At 51.7% G+C, this 21,323-nt stretch overlaps 3 protein-coding genes across 3 annotated transcripts; all 3 read left to right on the forward strand.

The window, feature by feature from the left end:
- Positions 1-2,771: 2,771 nt before the first annotated feature.
- PRPS1 (phosphoribosyl pyrophosphate synthetase 1) lies at positions 2,772-9,792 on the forward strand. Its single transcript, XM_063141659.1, has 7 exons — positions 2,772-2,939; positions 3,659-3,842; positions 4,924-5,022; positions 6,656-6,780; positions 7,563-7,736; positions 8,078-8,237; positions 8,359-9,792. The coding sequence occupies exons 1-7, from the start codon at positions 2,818-2,820 to the stop codon at positions 8,449-8,451; spliced, it is 957 nt and encodes a 318-aa protein (XP_062997729.1). The 5' UTR covers positions 2,772-2,817; the 3' UTR covers positions 8,452-9,792.
- Positions 9,793-13,280: 3,488 nt separating this feature from the next.
- Positions 13,281-15,758, forward strand: SLC25A53 (solute carrier family 25 member 53). The gene is made up of 2 exons (XM_063141710.1): positions 13,281-13,356; positions 14,636-15,758. Exon 2 carries the CDS (start codon positions 14,693-14,695, stop codon positions 15,554-15,556), a length of 864 nt encoding a protein of 287 aa, XP_062997780.1. The 5' UTR covers positions 13,281-13,356; positions 14,636-14,692; the 3' UTR covers positions 15,557-15,758.
- Positions 15,759-17,679: 1,921 nt separating this feature from the next.
- Positions 17,680-20,353, forward strand: LOC134409067 (thymosin beta-15A homolog). The gene is made up of 3 exons (XM_063141626.1): positions 17,680-17,758; positions 18,414-18,548; positions 20,058-20,353. Exons 2-3 carry the CDS (start codon positions 18,449-18,451, stop codon positions 20,093-20,095), a joined length of 138 nt encoding a protein of 45 aa, XP_062997696.1. The 5' UTR covers positions 17,680-17,758; positions 18,414-18,448; the 3' UTR covers positions 20,096-20,353.
- Positions 20,354-21,323: the final 970 nt, after the last annotated feature.

Consider the following 21,323-nt stretch of genomic DNA (forward strand, 5'->3'; position numbering starts at 1 on the left):
TGTCCCTTGCAAACTGTTTTCTATCTCCACTGGACTGTTTGTGGTTCTAGAGAAATGTGATTTTAGTACTGGGGTTTCTTTGTTTGAATGTCTGTTGAAATGGTGCCTAATTGGTCTGTCTTTCCATTAATGCTCCCCACACACACACACACACTGATCCAACCTCCAGTACTAACCAAGCAGAGCATCTTAAGCAGGGCTCCCTCTCTCCTCCTTCCCCGGGAAAAGAAAAACACAGCGGAGGAGAGGATGCTAATGCTCCGTAACTGCCTTGAAGCCGCTACAGACTCCACTTTGCTGTGAGCGTAAGGGCAGAGCCCATTTTGGGGGGACTCTGGAGTCTCTTTCCAGAGCGCTCGTATCAAGGCAAAGAGACTGTCTTGCACTCATTCAAGCAGACAATCCATCAGGAAGTGTCCCTGGGTGGTGTTTTTTTTTGGGGGGGGGGCGAGAACCATTTACAGCTCCTGTCACAACGGATCAGCTCCCATCTCTAGTTTTTAATACGAGGTACATTTGCAATAGTTCCTTTTCTTTTTCCATAAGACTAATGTTGATGCACACTGTGCTTTTAATGACACATCCTCCAGCAAGTGCAATATGCTCTCTGGCCCACGGCTATCCTGGATCTTGTCCACAAGGTAGAAGGAGGGCTCCTGCGCCACAGCCGACGTGGCCCAGGGGCGGCTCCTCACTGCATTGTCTGCCAAGCAGCTATCTCTCCCACGCCACGGTCTCCACCCCAAAGCCCCTCTCTCTGCTGAACACGGAGGGACCTTTTTTTAAAGATCTGTATATAGTATACATAATAATAAAGACTATATATGTATAGATATATGAAAGTTATATATATATATATATAAATATAAATATACAAATTTATGTCTTGTTTTACAAACAAGGAAGAGTAAATATATTAATCTTAATAATATCAAACTTGCCATCTGTGAGGTTTCTTTTAAGACAGTGTTAAATTTCTAAAACAAGGAGATTAGCTCAGAGGAAGTTGAAAGTCAGCGCCTTTTAGGCAGCTTGGTTTGGAAATGTTCACTCTACTCCAACAGAAGTACTGGGCACAGATCTGGATGCCCCATCCTAAAAACAGTACAGAAAAGGGGCAACTTGCAGTGCAACTCTGTGCACATCTGAACCCCCAAGAAAGGTCCGTAGGATTGCAGCCTCACAGATTGAACAGTTGGGAGTGTCTCTTGTTCCTCGCAATGAAAAGCTAATGACTTTGAGCGGCTCTCCCTAGACGGGTGCCTTTCAGATGTCTTGGACTAATGGCCAGCCAGCAAGGGATGTTGGGGGTTGCATTCGAAACACCTGGAGGTACCAAGGTGGCTAAGGCTGCACTGAAGGACACAGAATAATGGGCTCAAGTTACAGGAAGCCAGATTCCAGCTGGACATCAGGAAAAACTTCCTGTTAGAGCAGGACGACAATGGAACCAATGACCTAGGGAGGTGGTGGGCTCTCCCACACTAGAGGCCTTCAAGAGGCAGCTGGACAACCATCTGTCAGGTATTCTTTAGGGTGGATTCCTGCATTGAGCAGGGGTTGGACTCGATGGCCTTGTAGGCCCCTTCCAACTCTGCTATTCTATGAAGATCCAGGGCAGGAAGTGGGCATGGCAATGATTCAGGGAACTGGTGGTTGTGGGAGGATTACTCTCTTTAAAAAGTAACGTTCTGGGTTGGTTTTGCAAACAGACAAATCGCACAATGCATACGAAAGGTCCCAGGTTCAGTTTCTGACGGTATCTCCAGGTAGTAGAAAGTTGCTACTTGGGATGGGGCTTGCCCCACTATATATGTACACGAGAGAGAGAGCAGCAGCAGCTGTTCGGGCTGTTTAATCATCAGAGCCTCCATAGTCCGAGGAAGTCTACCTGTGGGATGGCTGCTACCCAAATTGACAAGGTCACAAAACAAAGTGGAAACACTTCGCCCCGAAGCGAGCACAGAAAGACATAGGTCGTAGCTAGACCTAATGTTTATCCCAGGATCATCCTGGGTTCATCCCTGCCTGAGCGCCGGCTGCCCTGTGTGGCACTTAGATGAACAGGTTTGACCCCAGGACAATCCTGGGATAAACCTTAGGTCTAGCTACGACCCCAGAAACAAGTCCCTACGTGCGGCTTTTCTAGGGCCAGCGGGAGGGGTCCTTTCAGCACATGGCAAGCGGCGTCTGTGCGGAGCGTCTAACGAGGACGCTGCGGGGAAGCTGACTCCGCCGCAAGAAACAGCATTAGCAGCCGCAGCTTCCCCTGTGGAACTTCAGCCTGCACCCTCCCGGCTCCCGCCACCTCATTGGCATAGCCCCGCCCACGCACCCTCTCTTTCTCTCTCTCTCTCTCTCTCGGTGTGGCGATGACGACCCGGAGGCTGAGGGGCCGCCGGCCATTGGCTGCCCTCCACCCGGCCCCGCCCCCTGGCCCTTGTGGGCTCGCGCGGCGCGTTGTCATGTGACCCATGGTGAGGCGCCAGGGGGCGTGGCGCGCCGGCGCGCGCGACGCAGGCGAGTCGATAAAAGGAGGCGCGGCGGGCGGGAAGCGCTAAGATGGCGACGGCGGCTGAGGCGGCGTTCCGGGCTGGGCCCGTCCTTCGTGCTCTCCTGTGAGCGGGGCCGCCAGGAAGGCGGAGGCGGCGGCTGCTGGATCGCGCCGGGGCGCCCGGGCCCGGTGAGCGGCGCAGGGAGGCGTCGGAGGCGGCGGCGGTGCGGCCGGGCAGGGCGGCGGCGGCGGCGGCGGGCCCCGGCTGGGGCGGCCCTCCCGACACCGCCTCGACCTCCTCCGCGCCGTCGCTCGCCGGCAGGATGCCCAACATCAAGATCTTCAGCGGCAGCTCCCACCAGGACCTCTCGCAGAAGATCGCCGACCGCCTCGGGCTCGAGCTGGGCAAGGTCGTCACCAAGAAGTTCTCCAACCAGGAGACCTGGTGAGCCGGGCAGGCAGGCAAGCAGAGCCGGCCGGGGAGGTGGAGGCGGCGGCGGCCAGGAGTAGCAGCATGGAGGGCCGGGGCCCCGAGCCGCCTCAGCCACGTGGAGGGGAGGGCGAGGGTCGCAGCGCCGCCTCCTCCTCGGCCCACCCACCCACCTCTAGGTCTGAGGCTCCCCGCAACACCCCAGAGCCGGGCAAGGGTGGGCAGCCCGGAGCCCTCCAAAAGTTTATTCATTTACAATCTCCATATGCTGCTTCGTATCTAAAATAGATCCCAGAGAGATGAACCTAGGAATAAGACAGCAAATTTAAAAAATTGCTCCATAGAGGTTTCGGACTACACCTCCCATAAGCCCCAGCCAGGATGGCAAATGCAGCTCTGCTGTCATGGGAGTTGTAATCCGGGGATCCACGCTGCCCGCCCACCCCAGGCCCAGAGCCAGGCTCTCACGGGTGCCCCAGGGAAAGGTACAGAGGAAGACCCCTCTGGTGGAAGCTAGGATGGGGGCAGGAATAGGCCCTGAGCACCTGTGTCTGTGGGAGGGGGGGGTTTCAGGATCCTCTCTTTCCCTGTGACGAAGCATATCTAGCTCAGCAGCAGCCACTCCGAATTGGTGCTGCTTGCCCAGTTCCTGGCAACCGCAGAATCGCCGCCGGCAGCTGGACTGAGCTTAAAGGGTGGCCGCCTCTCTCTCTCTCTCTCTCTCTCACCCCCAGCGTGGAAATCGGCGAGAGCGTTCGTGGCGAGGATGTCTACATCGTGCAGAGCGGCTGCGGCGAAATCAACGACAACCTGATGGAGCTCCTGATCATGATCAATGCCTGCAAGATTGCCTCGGCCAGCCGCGTCACGGCCGTCATCCCCTGCTTCCCTTACGCTCGCCAGGACAAGAAGGACAAGGTGTGCTGGGGGTGGGGGCGGGGGGCAGCAGCGAATTGCCTCCAGCAGATTACTTCAGCGTGTCTGCTGCGTCCTGGCATTCTAACTTCTAGCTTTTCAGGTTTTCTGAGAGAGATTGAGGTCCTTCTAGACACTCTTCTCTGGTCGTTCCTGCTTTTATATCCCTGCCAGGGAAGCAGCAAATGTGTTTCTGCAGGCTCATATGTTGTGTTTGCTTAATAGCTTAGTCTGCTCCCTCCACCCACCAACTCCTGTTCCCTTGCCCTTTTAGCCCCAGCTAGTTCCATCTGCATCTTGGGGCTGAAGTTAGAGTCAGTGGTATGTCTCTGGTTAGAAGGGTGGGGGTGGGTCTCCTCCCCCTCTGCTGCCATTACAAGCCCTACCCAAAATGAAACGGAAGCCTGGGCGAGCGGCAGGGAGGATGTGAACGCATAAAGGCTGGAGGTGAGAGAGAAAAAGAGGGACCTCAGCGGCTGTCCTGGACTTTCTGGCCTTCCAGGATTTTGGGATCTTCGCCTTCAGTGGGGAAAGCTGCTTTTGCAAGTGAGATGTCTCCAAAGGGCCTTAGTGGAAGAGCTCTGGGTCTGTTTTGAAGGGGTGGGGTGCTTTGAGCTGGGCCTGCCAGGGAGGGGCAGGAGTCAAGCTCATGAGCAGGGTCCAGTAAAGTTGGGAGATGCACAGAGGGTTCCTTGAGAGAAGACTGGTAGGATGCTCTTTTTTGATGTACTGGGTGGATGTTCCGGCGCTTCCCCTTCATTGACGCATCAGGGACCTTAAAGCCCTTCATTCAGCTCATTGCTTCCCTGGCAGCCAGGGGACTGGAGCTTCTGCTGTGGAAGTGTGAGTGCAGGATCTGTTTCCAGAGCCTTGTGGAACTGCCTCATTTCTTTCTTCAACTGGGAAGGTTTTATTTGAGGGCTGGGCTATCTAGATATTTTGGCCTACAACTCCCATCATCCCTCTCCATCGGCTACGCTGGCTAGGACTGATGGGAGTTGTAGGACAGGTCCCCCCCCTCCGCTGCAGATAGTAGCCTGACAGAAGCCAGTTCCAGCTTAACATGGGCTACTTTTGCTTTTAGAGCCGGGCCCCGATCTCTGCCAAGCTGGTGGCGAATATGCTCTCGGTTGCTGGTGCAGACCACATCATCACCATGGATCTTCATGCCTCTCAGATCCAGGTTTGTACTGCGTGGCCCTGGTGGGCCTTGGACTGCTTGCCAAGCAGGGATTCTGAAGCCCCACCTGAAGTCAGAGATTGCGGGAGGGTTGGGGGTTGCAGGCGTCCTTTTCCCCAATGGCATAACCTGAGAAGTAGAAAGGCTGCTCTTATTCACGAGGTTCCTTGTTGACACCGTCCGGCAGAGTCAGCAGCAGTTACACAGCGTAGCCACTGAGGGTTGGGGTCTTGATCTGTCAAGATGAGAGTCACAGCACCATGTCTCTCAGTCCACCTGGGACAAAGGGCCAAGCATCCTGGAGGGTGTGGTGGTGACTCCTGGAGAGGCAGGAGAAGAGGAGGCACCATTGCCAAAAAGGCACTTGATCTCACTTCCCATTTATTGTAAACTAGCTGTACCCTGCCACGTGTTGCTGTGGCTCAGTCTGGTTAAATTGAAAAGAAAGAAAAGACAAAGCGGATGTTTCTAATATGTTTAATTTCACAATGCTTGTGGATATACAGTATTTTTAGTTGTGCCATTGTCTGCGTAGATATAGAGATTGTCTGGTTTGCCGACTCTAGAACACGCAACATATAATTGTCCATGTGAGAAGCAATCTGTGTCTAGATCTAAACACACAATTCTAAAGATTGGCCCTGAGCTTTGTTGATGGTGATTGCAAACGCCAATCGAATGGGGAATTGCAATCTCTTAAATTGAAATGGCATATCTGTTGGAATCATAGGAATGCGAGGAATGAGGACATCTTCACCTTTGAAAGGTCCTGTCAAGATTGTTCCTTCTATGACGATGCTCAGTAATTTTTTTACTGCAAGCCGTGTGCCGTTGCAAAGTTTTGTGAGAGAACATGCAAATAGGAGAGGAGGCAGAGGCAGTGGATTGGCCTACTGTTTGGTTTTTTAAAAAGGATGTTTTTACGGTGAGGTTAGTGGAAACTCCTGGCAGTTACCTTTCTTCAGAACGTGTAACTGTCACAGGTGTGACATCTATATTCACTCAGCCAATTGTGAGAGAACATTCAAATAGGAGAGGAGGCAGAGGCAGTGGATTGGCCTACTGGTTGGCGATGTCACAATGACCTATAAGAGCAAATAGGAGAGAACATGCAAATAGGAGAGGAGGCAGAGGCAGTGGATTGGCCTACTGGTTGGCGATGTCACAATGATCAGCAGGACTGGTTTTGAGGAGGCCTATTTCTTCGATTTTAAGACAAACTTTTGACCTCATATAGAACATAGTTACATAACAACGCTCGCGTATTCGAATGCAACGTTGTGTCAAAATTTCAAAGCAATCGGTGAAGAACTTTCGGAGATATAACGTCTGTTTCGAACAAACATTTACATTTTTATTTATATAGATATAGATGGAGGGTACAAGAGGCATGGTGGGATGGCTGATTTTTTAAGCAGCTCCTGATGGAAGTCTTCTGACGGAATCAGCCTTGGGCAAGCCTGCTTTGCAGCCCTCTCCTTGCTAGTGCTGAAGGCTTTGAGCTGCCTTCTTCCTTCCTTCCTTCTTTCTTCCACTAAAGCGATTGAAAAAGCCAAGGTGAAGAATGGGGCAGGGCGACACTCGGGCTTTGCCAGGACTGTGTTGAGAACTGGGCCTCCCCCTTTTTTCTCCCAAGGGCTTCTTTGATATCCCAGTGGACAACCTGTATGCCGAGCCTGCTGTCCTGAAGTGGATCAAAGAGAACATCGTGGAGTGGAAGAACTGTACGATAGTCTCGCCAGATGCTGGGGGAGCCAAAAGGTGACTCCATTGATCTAGAGCCGTTGATATCCCCTAAGGTGGCATTGTGGGACACCACCACCACCCTCCCCTGTATGTTTGCTCACTTCAAAATGTACCCCTCCGGAGTTGGCTTTTGGTCTCTTCATGGCCCATTGCGTTGTGCTCCCTTTGGGGATGCCAGGTGAAGAAGCTATATTTGCCCCAAATCCTAACAAAATTGTATGGGTTTTGAAAGTGCAGCGGCTAGCTACTTACTTTTGCAAAGTGCTGTATAAAACAATCTCAGGCCTACAGGCAGTAAATCCCCTCTAAGGTTGTTATTAGTTCAGATACTTCCCCCCCCCCCCAAAAAAAAAATAGTCTGGATGAAGACACGCAGTTAGATTGCAGGTGCACAGCTTTTTCAGCCCAGTGTGATGTTGGCAAGTGGGGTGGGGAGGTGTTCCCAGGTGCCACATGCCAGTGGGTTGTGCACCTTAAGACCAAAGCCTTGTGAGGTGTAGGGATGGGACCATTAACCTCTTTGCTTTGAGCAAGTGGAACTCATCCAGTCAGCTGCCTTCCCTCTTCTCCCAGAGGGAGAACATGGCAGGCTTTGGTGTCCGGGGAGACCCGCCAAGAAATACTTAATGAGTTGGCGTGTGACTTTGTGCTGGTAAGAGGGAATGTGCTCCACGCCACTGTGCAGTGCAGGGTCTGCCAGGCACTCCCTCACAAACCAGGCACCGGTCCTTCAGTCCCTGAGGCCACCGGCTCTCATGCAGGCAAGGGTCCCTTGAAGCATTGGCTTTTCTCCACAGGGTGACCTCCATCGCCGATCGGCTGAACGTGGACTTTGCTCTCATCCACAAGGAGCGGAAGAAGGCGAACGAGGTGGATCGGATGGTACTGGTGGGTGACGTGAAGGACAGGGTGGCCATTCTTGTAGATGACATGGCGGACACCTGTGGCACCATCTGCCATGCAGCAGACAGGTGAGGAAGCCGTTTGCTCCTAGTAACTGCAGCCTCTTGGGTCTCCTTAATTTATTTTTTTGAGGGGAGGGGGAGTTCCATCCTGGGTTCAGGTACAAATCCTGAAAGTGGGTGGCCTTTGCCTCGTTGCGTTGTCGATTCCTTCCTTGCTGGGGTCCATCTCCTTCCTTCAACTTCTCATCATGCCTGAGATGCTAAGGCTGGTTGCTGCGTACTGCTTTCCTTGAGAGCAGCCAGGGTGAGGCCCATGAGATGCTTGGGTCTCCTTCAGAAGATGAGACGCCCAAACTCCATCCTGGTTTAGCACTGCAAATCTCCCCTCCTCTCTTTGTTCCACGTAGGCTGCTTTCAGCTGGAGCCACCAAAGTGTACGCCATTCTCACTCACGGGATCTTCTCCGGGCCTGCCATTTCGCGAATCAACACCGCCTGCTTTGAGGCCGTCGTCGTCACAAACACAATCCCCCAGGAGGACAAGATGAAACACTGCCCTAAAATCCAGGTGGGTGTCCGCTTGGAGAGGCAGCAGGAAAGAGCTCCTGTGGTTGAGGTCTGCCCTGGGGTGGAGGAGGACCGTGGTGACCTGCAGGGCTTCTGACACTTTGTCCTTCTCGCTTCTACAGGTGATCGACATCTCCATGATCCTGGCCGAGGCCATCAGGAGGACTCACAACGGGGAATCCGTTTCTTACCTGTTCAGCCACGTCCCTTTATAACAGTTGATGCTGCTGCTCATGTGGCTTTCTGGAAAAAAAACCCAAACAAACCAAAATTTGTTTTAAGGTTCAGTAGAAGATGTTGCTTGTTTGACTGCAGCTCTCCTCCATTCTGCCTCTGCGCTTCCCAGAGCTTGGGAAGGGGAGGGTCACATTTCAAAGTGCCCAGGCTGCCATCCACAGGCTTTTCAGTAGTTTAGGCTTCTCGTGAAATTGATATAAACCATTTCCGATCAGGGAATAGAACTGACGCTGCAAATTGCCACACGTTAGAGGGCGGGGCGGGGGGGGGGGTAAGAATTTGTTTTTCCTTTTTGCATGCAAAAGTTCTGGATTGCATTGTGTCGGTAGGTTAGTAGTCAGCACTTGGCAGAAAACTCCTGGATGTGGGATGAAGCCGTGGGGTGGGGTGTAGGCTGAGCCTGCCCATCACAAGACACCGCCTTGCCTGGGTCCTGCTTAACCTGACCTCCCTGCCCATTTCTCGGCCTCCAAGTCCAATCCCCTTCAGGTGGGCTTAAGGGTGTCCTCTCCACCCTTTCCCTACAAACTTTAAGATGTTTTCTATTTAGGGCTTTGATTATAGTAGGTTTTTCTTCCCCAGACCAGCTTCTGTTCTTTTACCCAGAGGTGTTTGTGAACCATCAGATACCTTGGGAAGGACACACATCATGCGCTTAACTTCTTTTCGTAGTGAGACAGCCCCCATGGATTTGCTTATTTATTGGTGCTTTTAGGGTTAGCCCTCGTTTATTGCCCACTCGACGCTCCCACAAACAGGGCTGGAGAGAGCTCTGGGCTTCGTTGGCAGAGCAAAAGAGGGTTGGACCCAGAACCACTGCTACATCCATCAGTCTTGCAGAGGGGGGTGGGGGAGCTCAGAGGCTGCACCTATAACATCCTGGCTTTACAGACAATCTGCTCTAATTTAGACAGGAGCTGGTTTAAGGAAGCCACGTGTCCCTAGCCCACAGGTCTTGAGGAAGATAGAACTAGAGGGCTGTGTAAAATGTAGCTGTGGGCTGGTCCTTCCTAAATGCTGTCTCCGTTGCTTTTCGAATGAACTGCCCCCTTCTTGAATTGATCCCCTGACAAATCAATTTCGCCTTTGTGAGCGTTTGTGGCTTTTTGTTTTGTGTCTGGCACACTTGTGTGTGTCTGCGTGTGTTTGCTTCTTTGATTTTGGTCCTTCATGCTGCCTCACTCCAGCTCCTTCCTCTGCTCCATCCTGGGCTGAATCAGACAGAGGAGAAGTTAGGAGCAACAGAAGGGTTCTCCAGCGTTTGTGTTATTCAAGACCTCAATGAAGGAGGAATTAAAGTTTTATTTAAAAACAAAGAACTACCTGGATACTATTCAGACGTTCATTGTTTCTAAGAGACTTTTGGGGGTGCAGCAGTTTTCCTATGAAAAGGGCAGGCTAAAACAGGGAGTAGGTCTTTAGCGTGGGCAAAAGCTGTGGGGGACAGCCTCTACATTTTATATTTATTTCTGTTATTTTTTAGTATCTATTATTTTATTAGATACCTTACATTAAATAAAACAACAGTCCACCCATCACCAAGACCAACTACACCTTCATCCCTTTTCTCAAAATTGTAATATTTCTTGTACAGGTGTACATCCTTTCCCTCTTAACAAAACAAATTCCATAAACAGTTTCCATATAATCTCAAATTCATTATAATTGCACCTTCCTTTTTCTATTTTAATATTACATGTTAATTTATCATTGATAGCTATATCCCATACTTCTTTATACCATTCCTCAATCTGATATTCACTTTGTATCTTCCATTTCCGAGCTATTATTAATCTTGCTGCTGTTAATAAGTTCGTAATCAAATCCTTAATAGGTTGTATGCAGTTCACCCCGTCGTATAATGACAACAGTGTTACGCTTGGGGATAACTCTAAACTTATTCCAGTTATCTCTTTATACACTGATTGCCAGAATTTTTGTACACATTTACATGCCCACCACATATGAACATAAGTGCCCACCTCCTGACATCCTCTCCAACGTAATATTGAATATTTCTTCTCGATTTGATTTAGTTTAACTGGTGTTAGGTACCACTTTCTTTTATCCTTACTGATAAGGTTTTCAAATTCCGTGCTTTCCATATCTTATCCCAACTCTGGTTACTTATTTGAAATTTAATATTTTCCCATACCAATTTATAACCATCTTCCTATTTATTTTTGTTATTTAAAGTATCTCCTGACCGCCTTTCAGGGCAGAAGCCCCTCCCAAGGAGGCTTACAGCAATGATACAGAAGCATGTGGGCTGGGGTGGTCCGATCAGCTGTTTGTATTTTGTAGAATCAGATCCCCCCCCCCCAAAAAAAAAAAACTGGAAAAAGTCGAAAGGGCACTGGAGCTCATAGTTTAACAGGTGGGCGATTGAAACCAACAGAACTGGGGGCAAAACTCAAAATCCTGACCATGTAACATAGGTGGTTTCTCATGAGTAAACAAAGTTGGTTTAGAATTTGTGTCACCTTGGGCTAGAAATTACCCCCAATAAGGGAGTAATAACAGAAATGTCTGGGCCAAGGGTGGAGAGTGACGTGCAGCTATGACACTGGATTGGGCCTTGCTGCTTCTGCCCTGCCAAGAACCCTGCGCACCACCTGGGGATCTTGATCACACACTTGCCTGCATTTCCTCAGGATGTGCAAGAAGCCACTTGGGTGGTGTTCAGGCTTGTGTTGGAAACTGTCCCGAAGGGGCCTGCTGTAGTTGCTAGCCACACTCTTGGGTGGGAAATGCTACACCTGAAACACCTGCTGGGTGGATGCTTTTGCACCCTCGGCAGTGCAGGTCACCTGAAGGGGAGGGGGCTGAGTCCAGCCAGCATGTGATACTTTGAGCCCAGGACCACCCTCCTCTTTCTGGTCGTGCAATGCAGGCGAGGTAGGGGAGCCATGTTGCCCTTGAAACACTTCGCTGGTCGTGTGGTGCACAAGCAGATCCAGAATGGTTGAAGTTGGGGAGTAGGGTGCATATTTACTAGCTTATTTAAATGCCTTTGCTCAGAACAACCACCTCATTGTTGGGGGATTGGAAAACGTAGCCTACGCCTTGCTGTGTTCTATCTCACTTTCACCCAATCCAAGCCCCTGAAGGGTTGGCAGGCAAAGTTCTTTCCCACCTACTCGCGTTTTGTCCTCACAGCAAACGTGCGAGGTGTGCTTGGCTGTGAAAGCCAACTCCACAAAAGCTTTGGTTGACTAGTATGAACTTTGCCATCTTTGTTCCTTGTCCAAAGCATGCATGCATTTATTTATGGAATTCTCCATAGTCTTCAGACCCAAAAACAACCCCCAAAAGGAGACTTACTTGTTACATTTCTATACTGCCCCATAGCTGAAGCTCTCTGGACAGTTTACATAAGATTAAAACAATTAAAAATAATATACAGGCTTTAAAACCACAAAAAACTACAACGTACACAAACATCTCTATAGACAACTATGAAAACATCCCGGATCGATGAAGCTCATCACGTATTGCTAAATGCCTAGGGAAAGAAGTTTTAACCAGGCGCCGAAAAGATAGCAATGTTGGTGCCGGGTGGGCCTTGTTGGGGAGGTCATTCCGTAATTGGGGGGTCACCACTGAAAAGGCCCTCTGAACTTCCCTTGGAGTAGATACCCAGAGACGGGTTAGTTGAATGTACAGGTACGTTCATGTCTGGAAAGGTGTTCCGTTAGGTATTGTGGTCCTGAGTTGTGTAAGGCTTTATATGTTAGAATCAGCACCTTGAATTGGGCTTGAAAAAGTACAGGCAGGCAATGCAAGCGGGCCAGAGTTTTCATACTTGAAAATAATGTAAAAATGTCAGCAGATTTTTACACAAATTGGGACCCGCACACACACCCCTCGCAGCAGCTTTCCCCAAACCTAAATACTTCATGCCTATGAGAGTAATCCAAGAAGGAAAAGGCTGAAGCATCTGGCAAAGGAAAATGAGAGCAGTTGAAAAACAAAACATGCATGCGCACACTTAATTCTCTTTCTATCTGTGTGCACGTGCTTTTGTTCTTATTGATTTAGGTCCTTGGATATTTTTTCTTCAATGACATCTTTTAATAATTTTCCAAAATGAGCTTTTTCATCCTTTTAAGTTAGTTTCATTCAGTAACAAAATGTGTTCCTGCCACTTAACAAATCAGGCAGCAGGCTATGGTTGTATGCATCTTCAAGGCTTTCTTTACAAAACTTAAATCCAACAATTTTGGGTTCGCACACCACACACACACACACTTCCTCTTCAGGGCTGCTTTAAAAAAACATCAGTCCCTTAAGATCTATCATTCTAAGGATTCAGAAGCCAGAACCTTCTACATCTCCCTGAGTTCAGTGCATTATCCAAGAAATTTTTTTTATCTTGCTGCAATTGGAGCAAAGAACTAGGCTCGTACAGTGACATTTTGGCTTGCCGTTGAAGACTGAAAGAGGACACCCAAAGCTGCATGGAACCCAACAGGAAGCCTACCTAGTCCAACATGATCTGCCCATACTCGTGGGAAGGAACTTGGCCAGTCTCTCTCACCCCTGCCCTGGGCATGAATAAGCGGGTGGAGGGGCAGTCCGATAATCATGTCCATTACATTTCATCCGGGAAGGGAAGAAGCCTGCGAGCCAATTTGGCTGCAGCCTGGTTTTCCTTGCACAAAACAACACCTCAAAGCCCTGGCCGAAAGCATCCTTTCAGTTGAGAATGCTCTTGGCTGCAGGAAGAGGTCGCCCAGAGGAGCTGCAGGAAGCTGTTCAGGGTGGAGTCTTCAGTGAGCCGGCAGTGGGGGTGGGTGGGTGTCTCTTGATCTGTAAAGCCACCTGAGCCAGTAGGAGGAATGAGGCACAAGGACTGGGGGACACAGCAGTGCCTGGATCAGGTAACGGACCCCTTGTTCTGTTTTCTCTTTGCATGCTCTAGCGGTGGGGACCCTGCCCCATCTCAGCATCACTTTGGGCCTCAGGTTGTAGAAGCTGCCGGGGTGGGGTGGGCGTTCTTCCATCATCATACTGGGAGAGATACAGAGAAAACGAGTGGCTACGTTCTCCTGCCAAAAGGATGGAGCTTTCTTAGGCTACTGCTACTTTAAGGGGGGGGGGGGTTAGTTTATACAAATATGGAGGCTTCCTGCAAGGATGTGGCTTGTGCCGGGTGGGGCTGCATGAGAAGCTCGTGGGGGGGGGGGGGGGCAGTTGGAAGTCTCCATCACTCACACACAGCACAGTCAGCCTGCTAGCTGAGTTCCATCATTTAATTAACCTATTTATATGAGGTCTGATCTATGCATGCAGTATCAGCAGCAGATAGCACAGCAGACCCTAACGTTCCCCCATGAAATGTATTTGCTGTAATTTATTTTATTTTTGAAACACCCCCCTTAGTGTGTTTCTGGGGAGATCGTTCCAGCCTCCCTCCCTCCTGTACCGGCTAGCTTCTTACAAGGGGCATTCCAAAATGGGATGCCCCATCCACAGTATGAAGTGGGTGGGCCATCCATCCCCCACCCGCCATCTCAGGACTCTACCACAATGCTAGTGCTTTGAAGCCCAGGATGTAGTAAATCAGCCAATCAGGCTTTGCTCAAGAAGCCCGGCAAATGGATCTCCGGGGCCAGATTAAGACCTGCTGCCATATCAAAATGCAGAGGCCCCATATCAGAAAAATAAAGAGAAAAAAGTGCCTTACATTTTAATCAGAAGGGTAATGAGAGAGTATCATCCAGCACTAGGGGATGCTTGTAGTTAAACAGTGTTAGATAGCTTTTGCTGAAAATGGGTATAAAAACACTAAAAAAAAGTAAGTTGAACTTCTTTTAAACTGGCTCTACTTTGCATTTATTGCCTCCAACATTAAACGCTGTTTTGCCACGCTTTCTCTCTCTACAAATTCTGCTGTAAATCACACTGGGCTGAGCAGGGAGCATCTATGAGCTGCCCGTCCAGCCGGGGAGCGTGCACGGCAGCCTTACAAGACAGTAGGGTGTATCTGGGCACACCCGGCACACCCCCTGCACATGCCTACATTAATCTTAGTTGTCTCCAACTTATTTAGAGGCCCCTCGTGAAGCAAAACCCTAAGCTATGGCTTACTTGGTTTGTTCTTAAATCCGGCACTGTCCGTACCTCTCCATAAGCTGCCACAGCCTTTTTCTATTCCAGCTCTGGCGCTGAAAAAGCAAAGGCCTTTGAAAGCCAGAAGGGAGCAGGCACGAGGAGATGGCAGAGCAGGGGAAGCCTCAGAAAAGAAAGTGGAACTTGAGGAGCTACTGTGTGGGAGCCGTTTCCAGCTTCCTCTCCACACTGGCCACCTTCCCCATCTACAAGACCATCTTCCGGCAGCAGCTCCACGCCTTCTCCATCAGGGAGGCCGTCCACCAGCTCAGCAAGGAGGGCCTCCCCCAGTTCTACCGTGGCGTCTTCCCGCCTCTCCTGGCCAGGACCCTACAAGGCACCGTGATCTTCGGCACCCACGACAGCTTCCTTCGCATCCTCTCGAGGCACTCCGCTGGTCCTTACTCGCCGGGAGAACGAGCCACAGCAGGGCTCCTCTCGGGCTTCTTGGAAGCCGTGGTCCTCGGACCTTTTGAGAGGGTGCAGAACGTGCTCCAAGACGGACGGAAGGTCAAGAGGTTCCCCACAACCGGCAGCATCCTGAAGGAGTTTGGCTCCTACGCATTGCGGGAAAGGCTGACGCTGGGCTACTACCGAGGCCTAGGCCTTATCCTCATCCGAAATGGCCTGGGCAGCTCTCTCTACTTCTCCTTTAAGGACCCTCTCCGCGACAGCCTGTCCGAGATGGGTTTGCCTAGCAGGCTCCCTGCCCTCGTGTCGGGCAGTGTCAATGGTACCATCATTTCCCTCCTGCTGTACCCTCTGAGCGTCCTCATTGCCAATGTGCAGTCACAGGTGGGCAAGCAGGAAGCCCTACCCCTCCGGGCCGCTGTGGCCGCCATCTGGAGGACCCGGGGGAGGAGGGCCACGCTGCTCTACCGGGGGGGATCCCTCCTTGTCCTCCGGTCCGGCCTCACGTGGGGCCTCACCACAGCCCTGCACGACTTCCTGCTGGAAGTCATGGACTAGGTGGTGCTCCTCCACCACCACCTCAACCTCCTCACGGTCTGACCAGAATCAAGTCGTTGGACCTGGTGGGGTCTCCCCTGAGCAGGAGAGGGGTGCTCCTTCTGAAGATGAAAGGTCACCACTAGACCCACAGGCAAAACAGAAAGAGGGGAGGAAAACTGCATGACGCACATAATTTAACGGGGAGGAGAGCAGCAATATTCTTAGGTATATCAGCTTGGGAGGAAAGGCGGCAGAGCGAGACAGGATACGAAAGCGCTGGTTGCAAAATACTTCATAGAATCATAGAATAGCAGAGTTGGAAGGGGCCTACAAGGCCATCGAGTCCAACCCCCTGCTCAATGCAGGAATCCACCCTAAAGCATCCCTGACAGATGGTTGACTGCTCAATAAAAACCTGAGAGAACTATCAGAGCTCTTTAGGATAAAGCCATCCACGGGAGGGTCGGTCACTGGAGGGACCTTATCCTAGAGAGAAGTGATCACAGATGCCTCTAGCTGAGCTTCCTCAAAGGGCCTGCCTCCAAGGCAGACCGGTATCAGGCTGTGATGGAGGTGGCAACCGTGAGTTCCTTGGCCACCCTCCTGCAGTTCACATCCATGGAGGAGAGGCAGAGAATATAGGACTCTGAAAGGTTAGCGGCATTGCGAGCCAGTTCAAGAACAGGGTGGGGAGACGTGGCATTTCTTGTCCTACATACAGGTACTGGCTTTTTTAAGTCACAGTCCTAAACTCAGGAAGGAGTAAGTCCCATAGAACATACTGGGATTTCCTTCAGAGAAAACATGCATATGCTCGCACCGTTAATGAGCTAAGGAAGTAAATAAATAATACCATGAATGAATGGATTTGTGTAATGATTAGTTCAATCACCCAACTGAGCTTACCTTTGACTCTTTTGTGGGGTTGGCTTGCCTTACCAGTCTTTTAAGATGTAAACAATGTGTTTTATTTTGTAATAAACTGGATCACTTTTGTTCATTAATGGCATGAATTAAAATAAACTAGAATGAGCAATTGTAGATATAGTTTGCTTTGTTGAAAGGGCTAAGTACTCCGGATGAGCTGGATCAGACCAAAGGCCCGTCTAGTCCAGCTTTCTGTTCACACATTGGCCAACCAAGTGCAGCAATGAAAAGGCCACAAGCAGAAGGCCAGTATAATTTTGCTGTTACTGGAATACATAAGCAAACATCCTCGGATGCTACTGGAGGTAATACACAACTGTAAGTAGTAGCCATTGATTGTCTTCTGCACCGTGAACAACAAGGGATGCCTATTTTATTTAGATATAACTTATTTAAAAAATACTAAAAGAAATCAAATCTTGAATTCATTACTGATGGGGAGCAACGCCAAAAACTTGGCTTGGGAATGTTCATCTTCCGCCACTGGGTGGCGCTCAAAGCAGCAGCGCTGCGCCGGCGAGGGGGAGGAGGCGGAGCCTGTTTGCAGCAAAGCGGCGCCGGGAGCGAGGAGGCGTGGCGTGGTGTGGGCGGGACCGAGCTCGTAAAACCCCGCTAATCTGCTGACATAGAGTTAAGGAAAAAGCAGCTTGAATCTCCGGCTCCTATTCGACAGCCGCCACTGAACGTGACAGTCAGGATTGGGGCCCTTGTGACATTCTCCCCCCCCCCAGCATCCCCAGTCCGAGGGGGGCCCTCTCCCCACCTCTGCAAAGAGGAGAGCATGGGCTGGAGCTTCTCTCGAGCTCAGAGCCCCCCTTCCCCAACAGGATCAGGCCATAGCCTCCTCGGGATCCCGCGCTGGGAAGAGCGTGGCGCGCCTTTCGGAAGTTGACGGCGGCCTCCCTTACAAGGCTGTTGGGAGGCTTATTGCTAGGAGGAGTGTTGCACCGCACCCGTTCACTCAGAAGTCCTCGCTCCGTGCTTGGCACGGGACTTAGGCCCGGCTTCGACGAGCGGGAGGACTTGCACTTCGAAACAACCAGCCTGGCCGCCTCTGCCCAGACAGCGCGCCCAGCCCAGCCGCGCCCTCGAAGTCAGGCGGGCGCTGCCGCCGCCTCCCCCTCCTGGGGCGCGTAGTTTCCTCCTGCGCGGCGGCCGTAGCCCGACAGGGAAGGGAAAACTACACTTCCCGACGTGCCGCGCGGTCCTGCCGCGGGATATAAAAGGCCGCCCCAGACACGCTGGCTTCAGAGAGCGCGCAGCGAAGGATCTGGAACTGGTGAGCGTCTGCAGGTAGTAGCAGGGCGCCGTCCGTCCCCCCTCCTCGACTCTGGGCGAGGCTGCAAAGGGGGTGGGTCCCGTCGAGGCCCCCTGGTGAAGCCCCCTGTGTTGGGGCTGCCCCGAGGGTGGTCTCCGCTGGCTGCGGGGCGAGGGCGGTCGTGGCGCGCAAAGCCCCGGGCGCGCCTTCCCTTCCTCCCTCCCTCCCTTTGTCTTTCCGGGCGTGGCGCTCCGTACACCTCCCGGGAAGGGGAAGGCAGGCAGGCAGGCAGGGCAGGGGCCCCGCGCGCTCCGAGCGGTGGGCGAGTGACAGATCGGCTAGTAGGACTTGTGTCGGGGTGGAGGTGCGTAATGGGAGGTGCGTTTGGTCGCACTGGCACGGCTGATGCGCCCCGGCTTCTCTCGACGGCGCGGGCTGCTAGCCCGGGACCCTACTAGCCCGGGACCCTGGGCAGAGCGAGCCCTCCGCGCCCCTGCCGCCTCGCTCTTCTGCGCTCCCGCCCTAGCCCTGGGCGTGGGAGGGGCCCCTCGGTGCCTGCCTGCCTTCCCCCGCCCGGGCGTCTGTCTATCCGTCTCCTTTCTCTTGTCTCTGTCTCGTGGCCGGGGGGCGACGCCCCAGCCAAGGCCCTTTGTACGCCCAGCTAATGCGCAGCTCTGTGGCTTCTTGCAGTCCTCGAAGTATCCGCTTCTCTTCCTGTGGCCAAAATGTGTGACAAGCCAGATCTCTCCGAAGTTGAGAAGTTCGATAAAAAGAAGCTGAAGAAGACCAACACGGAAGAGAAGAACACGCTTCCTTCCAAAGAGAGTGAGTATCGGGAGGGGACGGTGAAAGGGTCTTGTAGGTCCTTTCTAGTTCTGATGGGCAGGAAAGGAACATCTCTTGCCCAGCACTCTAGGACAGGCGCAGCCGCCACAGGACAAATGCAAGCAGACGCTTGTGTGCCATCGGGGAATCCAGATGGGGCTTGGCTCAGTTTGAACAATCTTGGGGAAACTCTGGAAGAGCAGGCAAAGGATTTGGTGCCCTTCTTCAAGCCAGCGAGCCTATATACACCACTTGCTGGGGATCATGGGCATGAGGGTTTTGTTGCACTTGTGTCTTGCTTGCGGGTTTCTGGCCGACAGCTGGTTGGCCGTTGTTTGAACAGTGTTGGACTAGATGGATCCTTGGTATGATCTAACAGGGCTTTCTGTTCTTTAGCCCAGGAGCTTCAGGCAAGGGGCCCGTTTGGCCACCTGGGGAGGGGGTGGGGTCCTCTTTGCTCAGGCAGATGGCTTTGTTCTGTGCTTCATCCCGCTGCCTTGCGCTCCAGCTAAAGCGGAATTCTTTCCTGTCCTGCCGGTTCTGGTTAAGTAGGAGTATCAAGTAGCAATTGAGGTGCCTTCTGCTGTTGACCTCATCTCAAAGGAATCTGGCAGTCGAAGAGAATTCAAGCAAGTTTGGGCTTCTTGGTGCCCCACTTGAAGGATGGCCTAGTACTCTCTTTGCTCATTGCCAGAGCAAGTCTGCGCCCAAAACAGCTGGCATTTGGCAATCTTTTCTGGCTGCACAACGGCCCCGCCGGGACCTGATAAGAGCACCAAGGCTCCAGCTCGCCAGAATCTTGGCTCTCCTTTACTCGCAAGGGTGCTCCTGCACTTTAGACACTCCATGGGTTGTTTGGCTAGGCCTGAGTCTGCAGGCAACGCGCGTCTCCCTGCTGGAGTGGCTGTGAAAAGAGCGCTTGTGAAAGGGGCAGGAACCGAACTCACTGCCTGGAATGGTCCTCCTTGCCCAAGGGGACCCAATCCTTCCATCCAGTCGTGCAGTGGCGCGGGGGGCTTCGCTGAGCGCAGTTCCCGTAATGCTGAGGTGTTGAAACCCTTCCAGTCTGAAGGCCAAATTCAGTTTCAGAGAAGATGTCCGAGGGGACGACACATTCCAATAGTGGGCGGAGCCAAAATACAGGAAATGCTGGCATTTTGTAGCTTTCTCTACCAGTAAATAAGCCTAAGAGAAGCATTTCAGCCTTCTAGAATTCGGGGGTGGGGGGACTACACAAAATCCCGAAAGCCACCAATCAGTGGTTGAAGAAAGGAATGTGGCCAGCTTCTGCAGGCCTGAGCTTCTGCAGCCTCGGTCCCCTTCTGTTGGGCTCAAGTTGCCAAATGCATGTCCTTCCTGCTCTTTCACTGCCCCTCTCCTGGGGAGAGGCTCCCTCGAGACTGGCCTTGTCCCGTTCTCCCCCCCCCCCCCCCCGCCTCCACAAGCCCCTGCAGTGACCTGTGCCGGCACACAGGCAGCTAGGCCTAACGGTTCCTTCTTCTCTTTCAGCCATTGACCAGGAAAAGGAGTGCGCCAAGTCCTCGTAGAGATGGGCCCTCAGCACAAAATGCCAACGCTCTTCCCTTTTTGTTCTTGTTCTTTTTTTTTAATAACTGGGTTTTTTTAATACAATGCATATTGTGTATTGAGAAATGCTGCAGCCTCTTCCATTGCGATTGTCTCTCCTTCGCTGCTTTGGGTCCCTCCAAAGTTTGGCAAAAGCTGCCTTCCTTTGGCTTGGCTGCCGCCTCTCATCATCGCTGGTGCTGCCTGAGGCCACGAGAGAAGAGCAAACGATGCAGAAAAAGGGGATGCAGAAAAAGGGTTCCGTTCCGGGGCTCACATGGATCAATTCCCCTCCCTTCCAAATCCCTTTCTTTCCTCCCCCTCCTTGCCAGATTGGGGGGCGGGTCTCAAATGCTAGAAATTCCCCCATCAGGTCTATTTGCTCATAATTGTTTCTGCAGCTATATTTGATTTGTTTTCCTACAAATGAAACGGAGAGAAAAAAAACTTTAAAAATAATAAAAACAACAACAACCACTGAATTACTTTCCTGGCTCTCTCTTCTGCGTCCTTCTTGAAGCTTTCTGGAGCGGCTGCTTCTGTTTCATTTTTATATCCTGTTGAATGCTCGCAACTGATAGCTTTGTGCTGTGCTAAGGAAGGGCTGCATTATTTTTTTTAACGGGGTGGGGTGGGGGTTAGTAAAGCAGGTTGATCGTTCTGCTCCCTGCAGGGCTGAAGAAGCCCGGGGTTAGGTCAGGGTTGTATAACCAGGGTTGTATAACCTGTGGCCTTTGAATGCACCCCGCAAGTCGTCAAGATCCTACCTACTTTTCCCAGGGTGGGGACTCTATTTAGCCCTGGCTTCTGCGATCGCTGCTTTCCTGCTGCTAGCAATGGTGGAAGAACAACCACTTGGATGGTGATTATCAGGGGGTGGGAAACAGGCTTCCACTCCCAACCAGCAATCCCTAGATCTCAGCTGGTTCAACCCCCTGCATGCTCGGATGGAAGAGAGGAGGATGCGTTGGTGTGTGGTTGGTGCCTGGCCCCCCAGTCAACACCAGATGCAGCAGCCCTTGTGGCTGAGAAGGTTCTGCACATCTGTGTTGGGTTTGACTGAAATAGTCCTCTGGAACAAACCAGGTGTGTTCCTCCATAATGTAGAGCGCTCTCAGCAGCACCTGGAAGGCGGGTGATGATCTGTGGGACTAGCAGCAGTTGAACTGCACGGCGGCTGTAGACCAGGGGTATAAACCTCGTTTCAAA

The sequence above is a fragment of the Elgaria multicarinata genome, chromosome 15, assembly GCF_023053635.1.
Source record: "Elgaria multicarinata webbii isolate HBS135686 ecotype San Diego chromosome 15, rElgMul1.1.pri, whole genome shotgun sequence".
In the NCBI taxonomy this organism is placed as follows: Eukaryota; Metazoa; Chordata; class Lepidosauria; order Squamata; family Anguidae; genus Elgaria; species Elgaria multicarinata.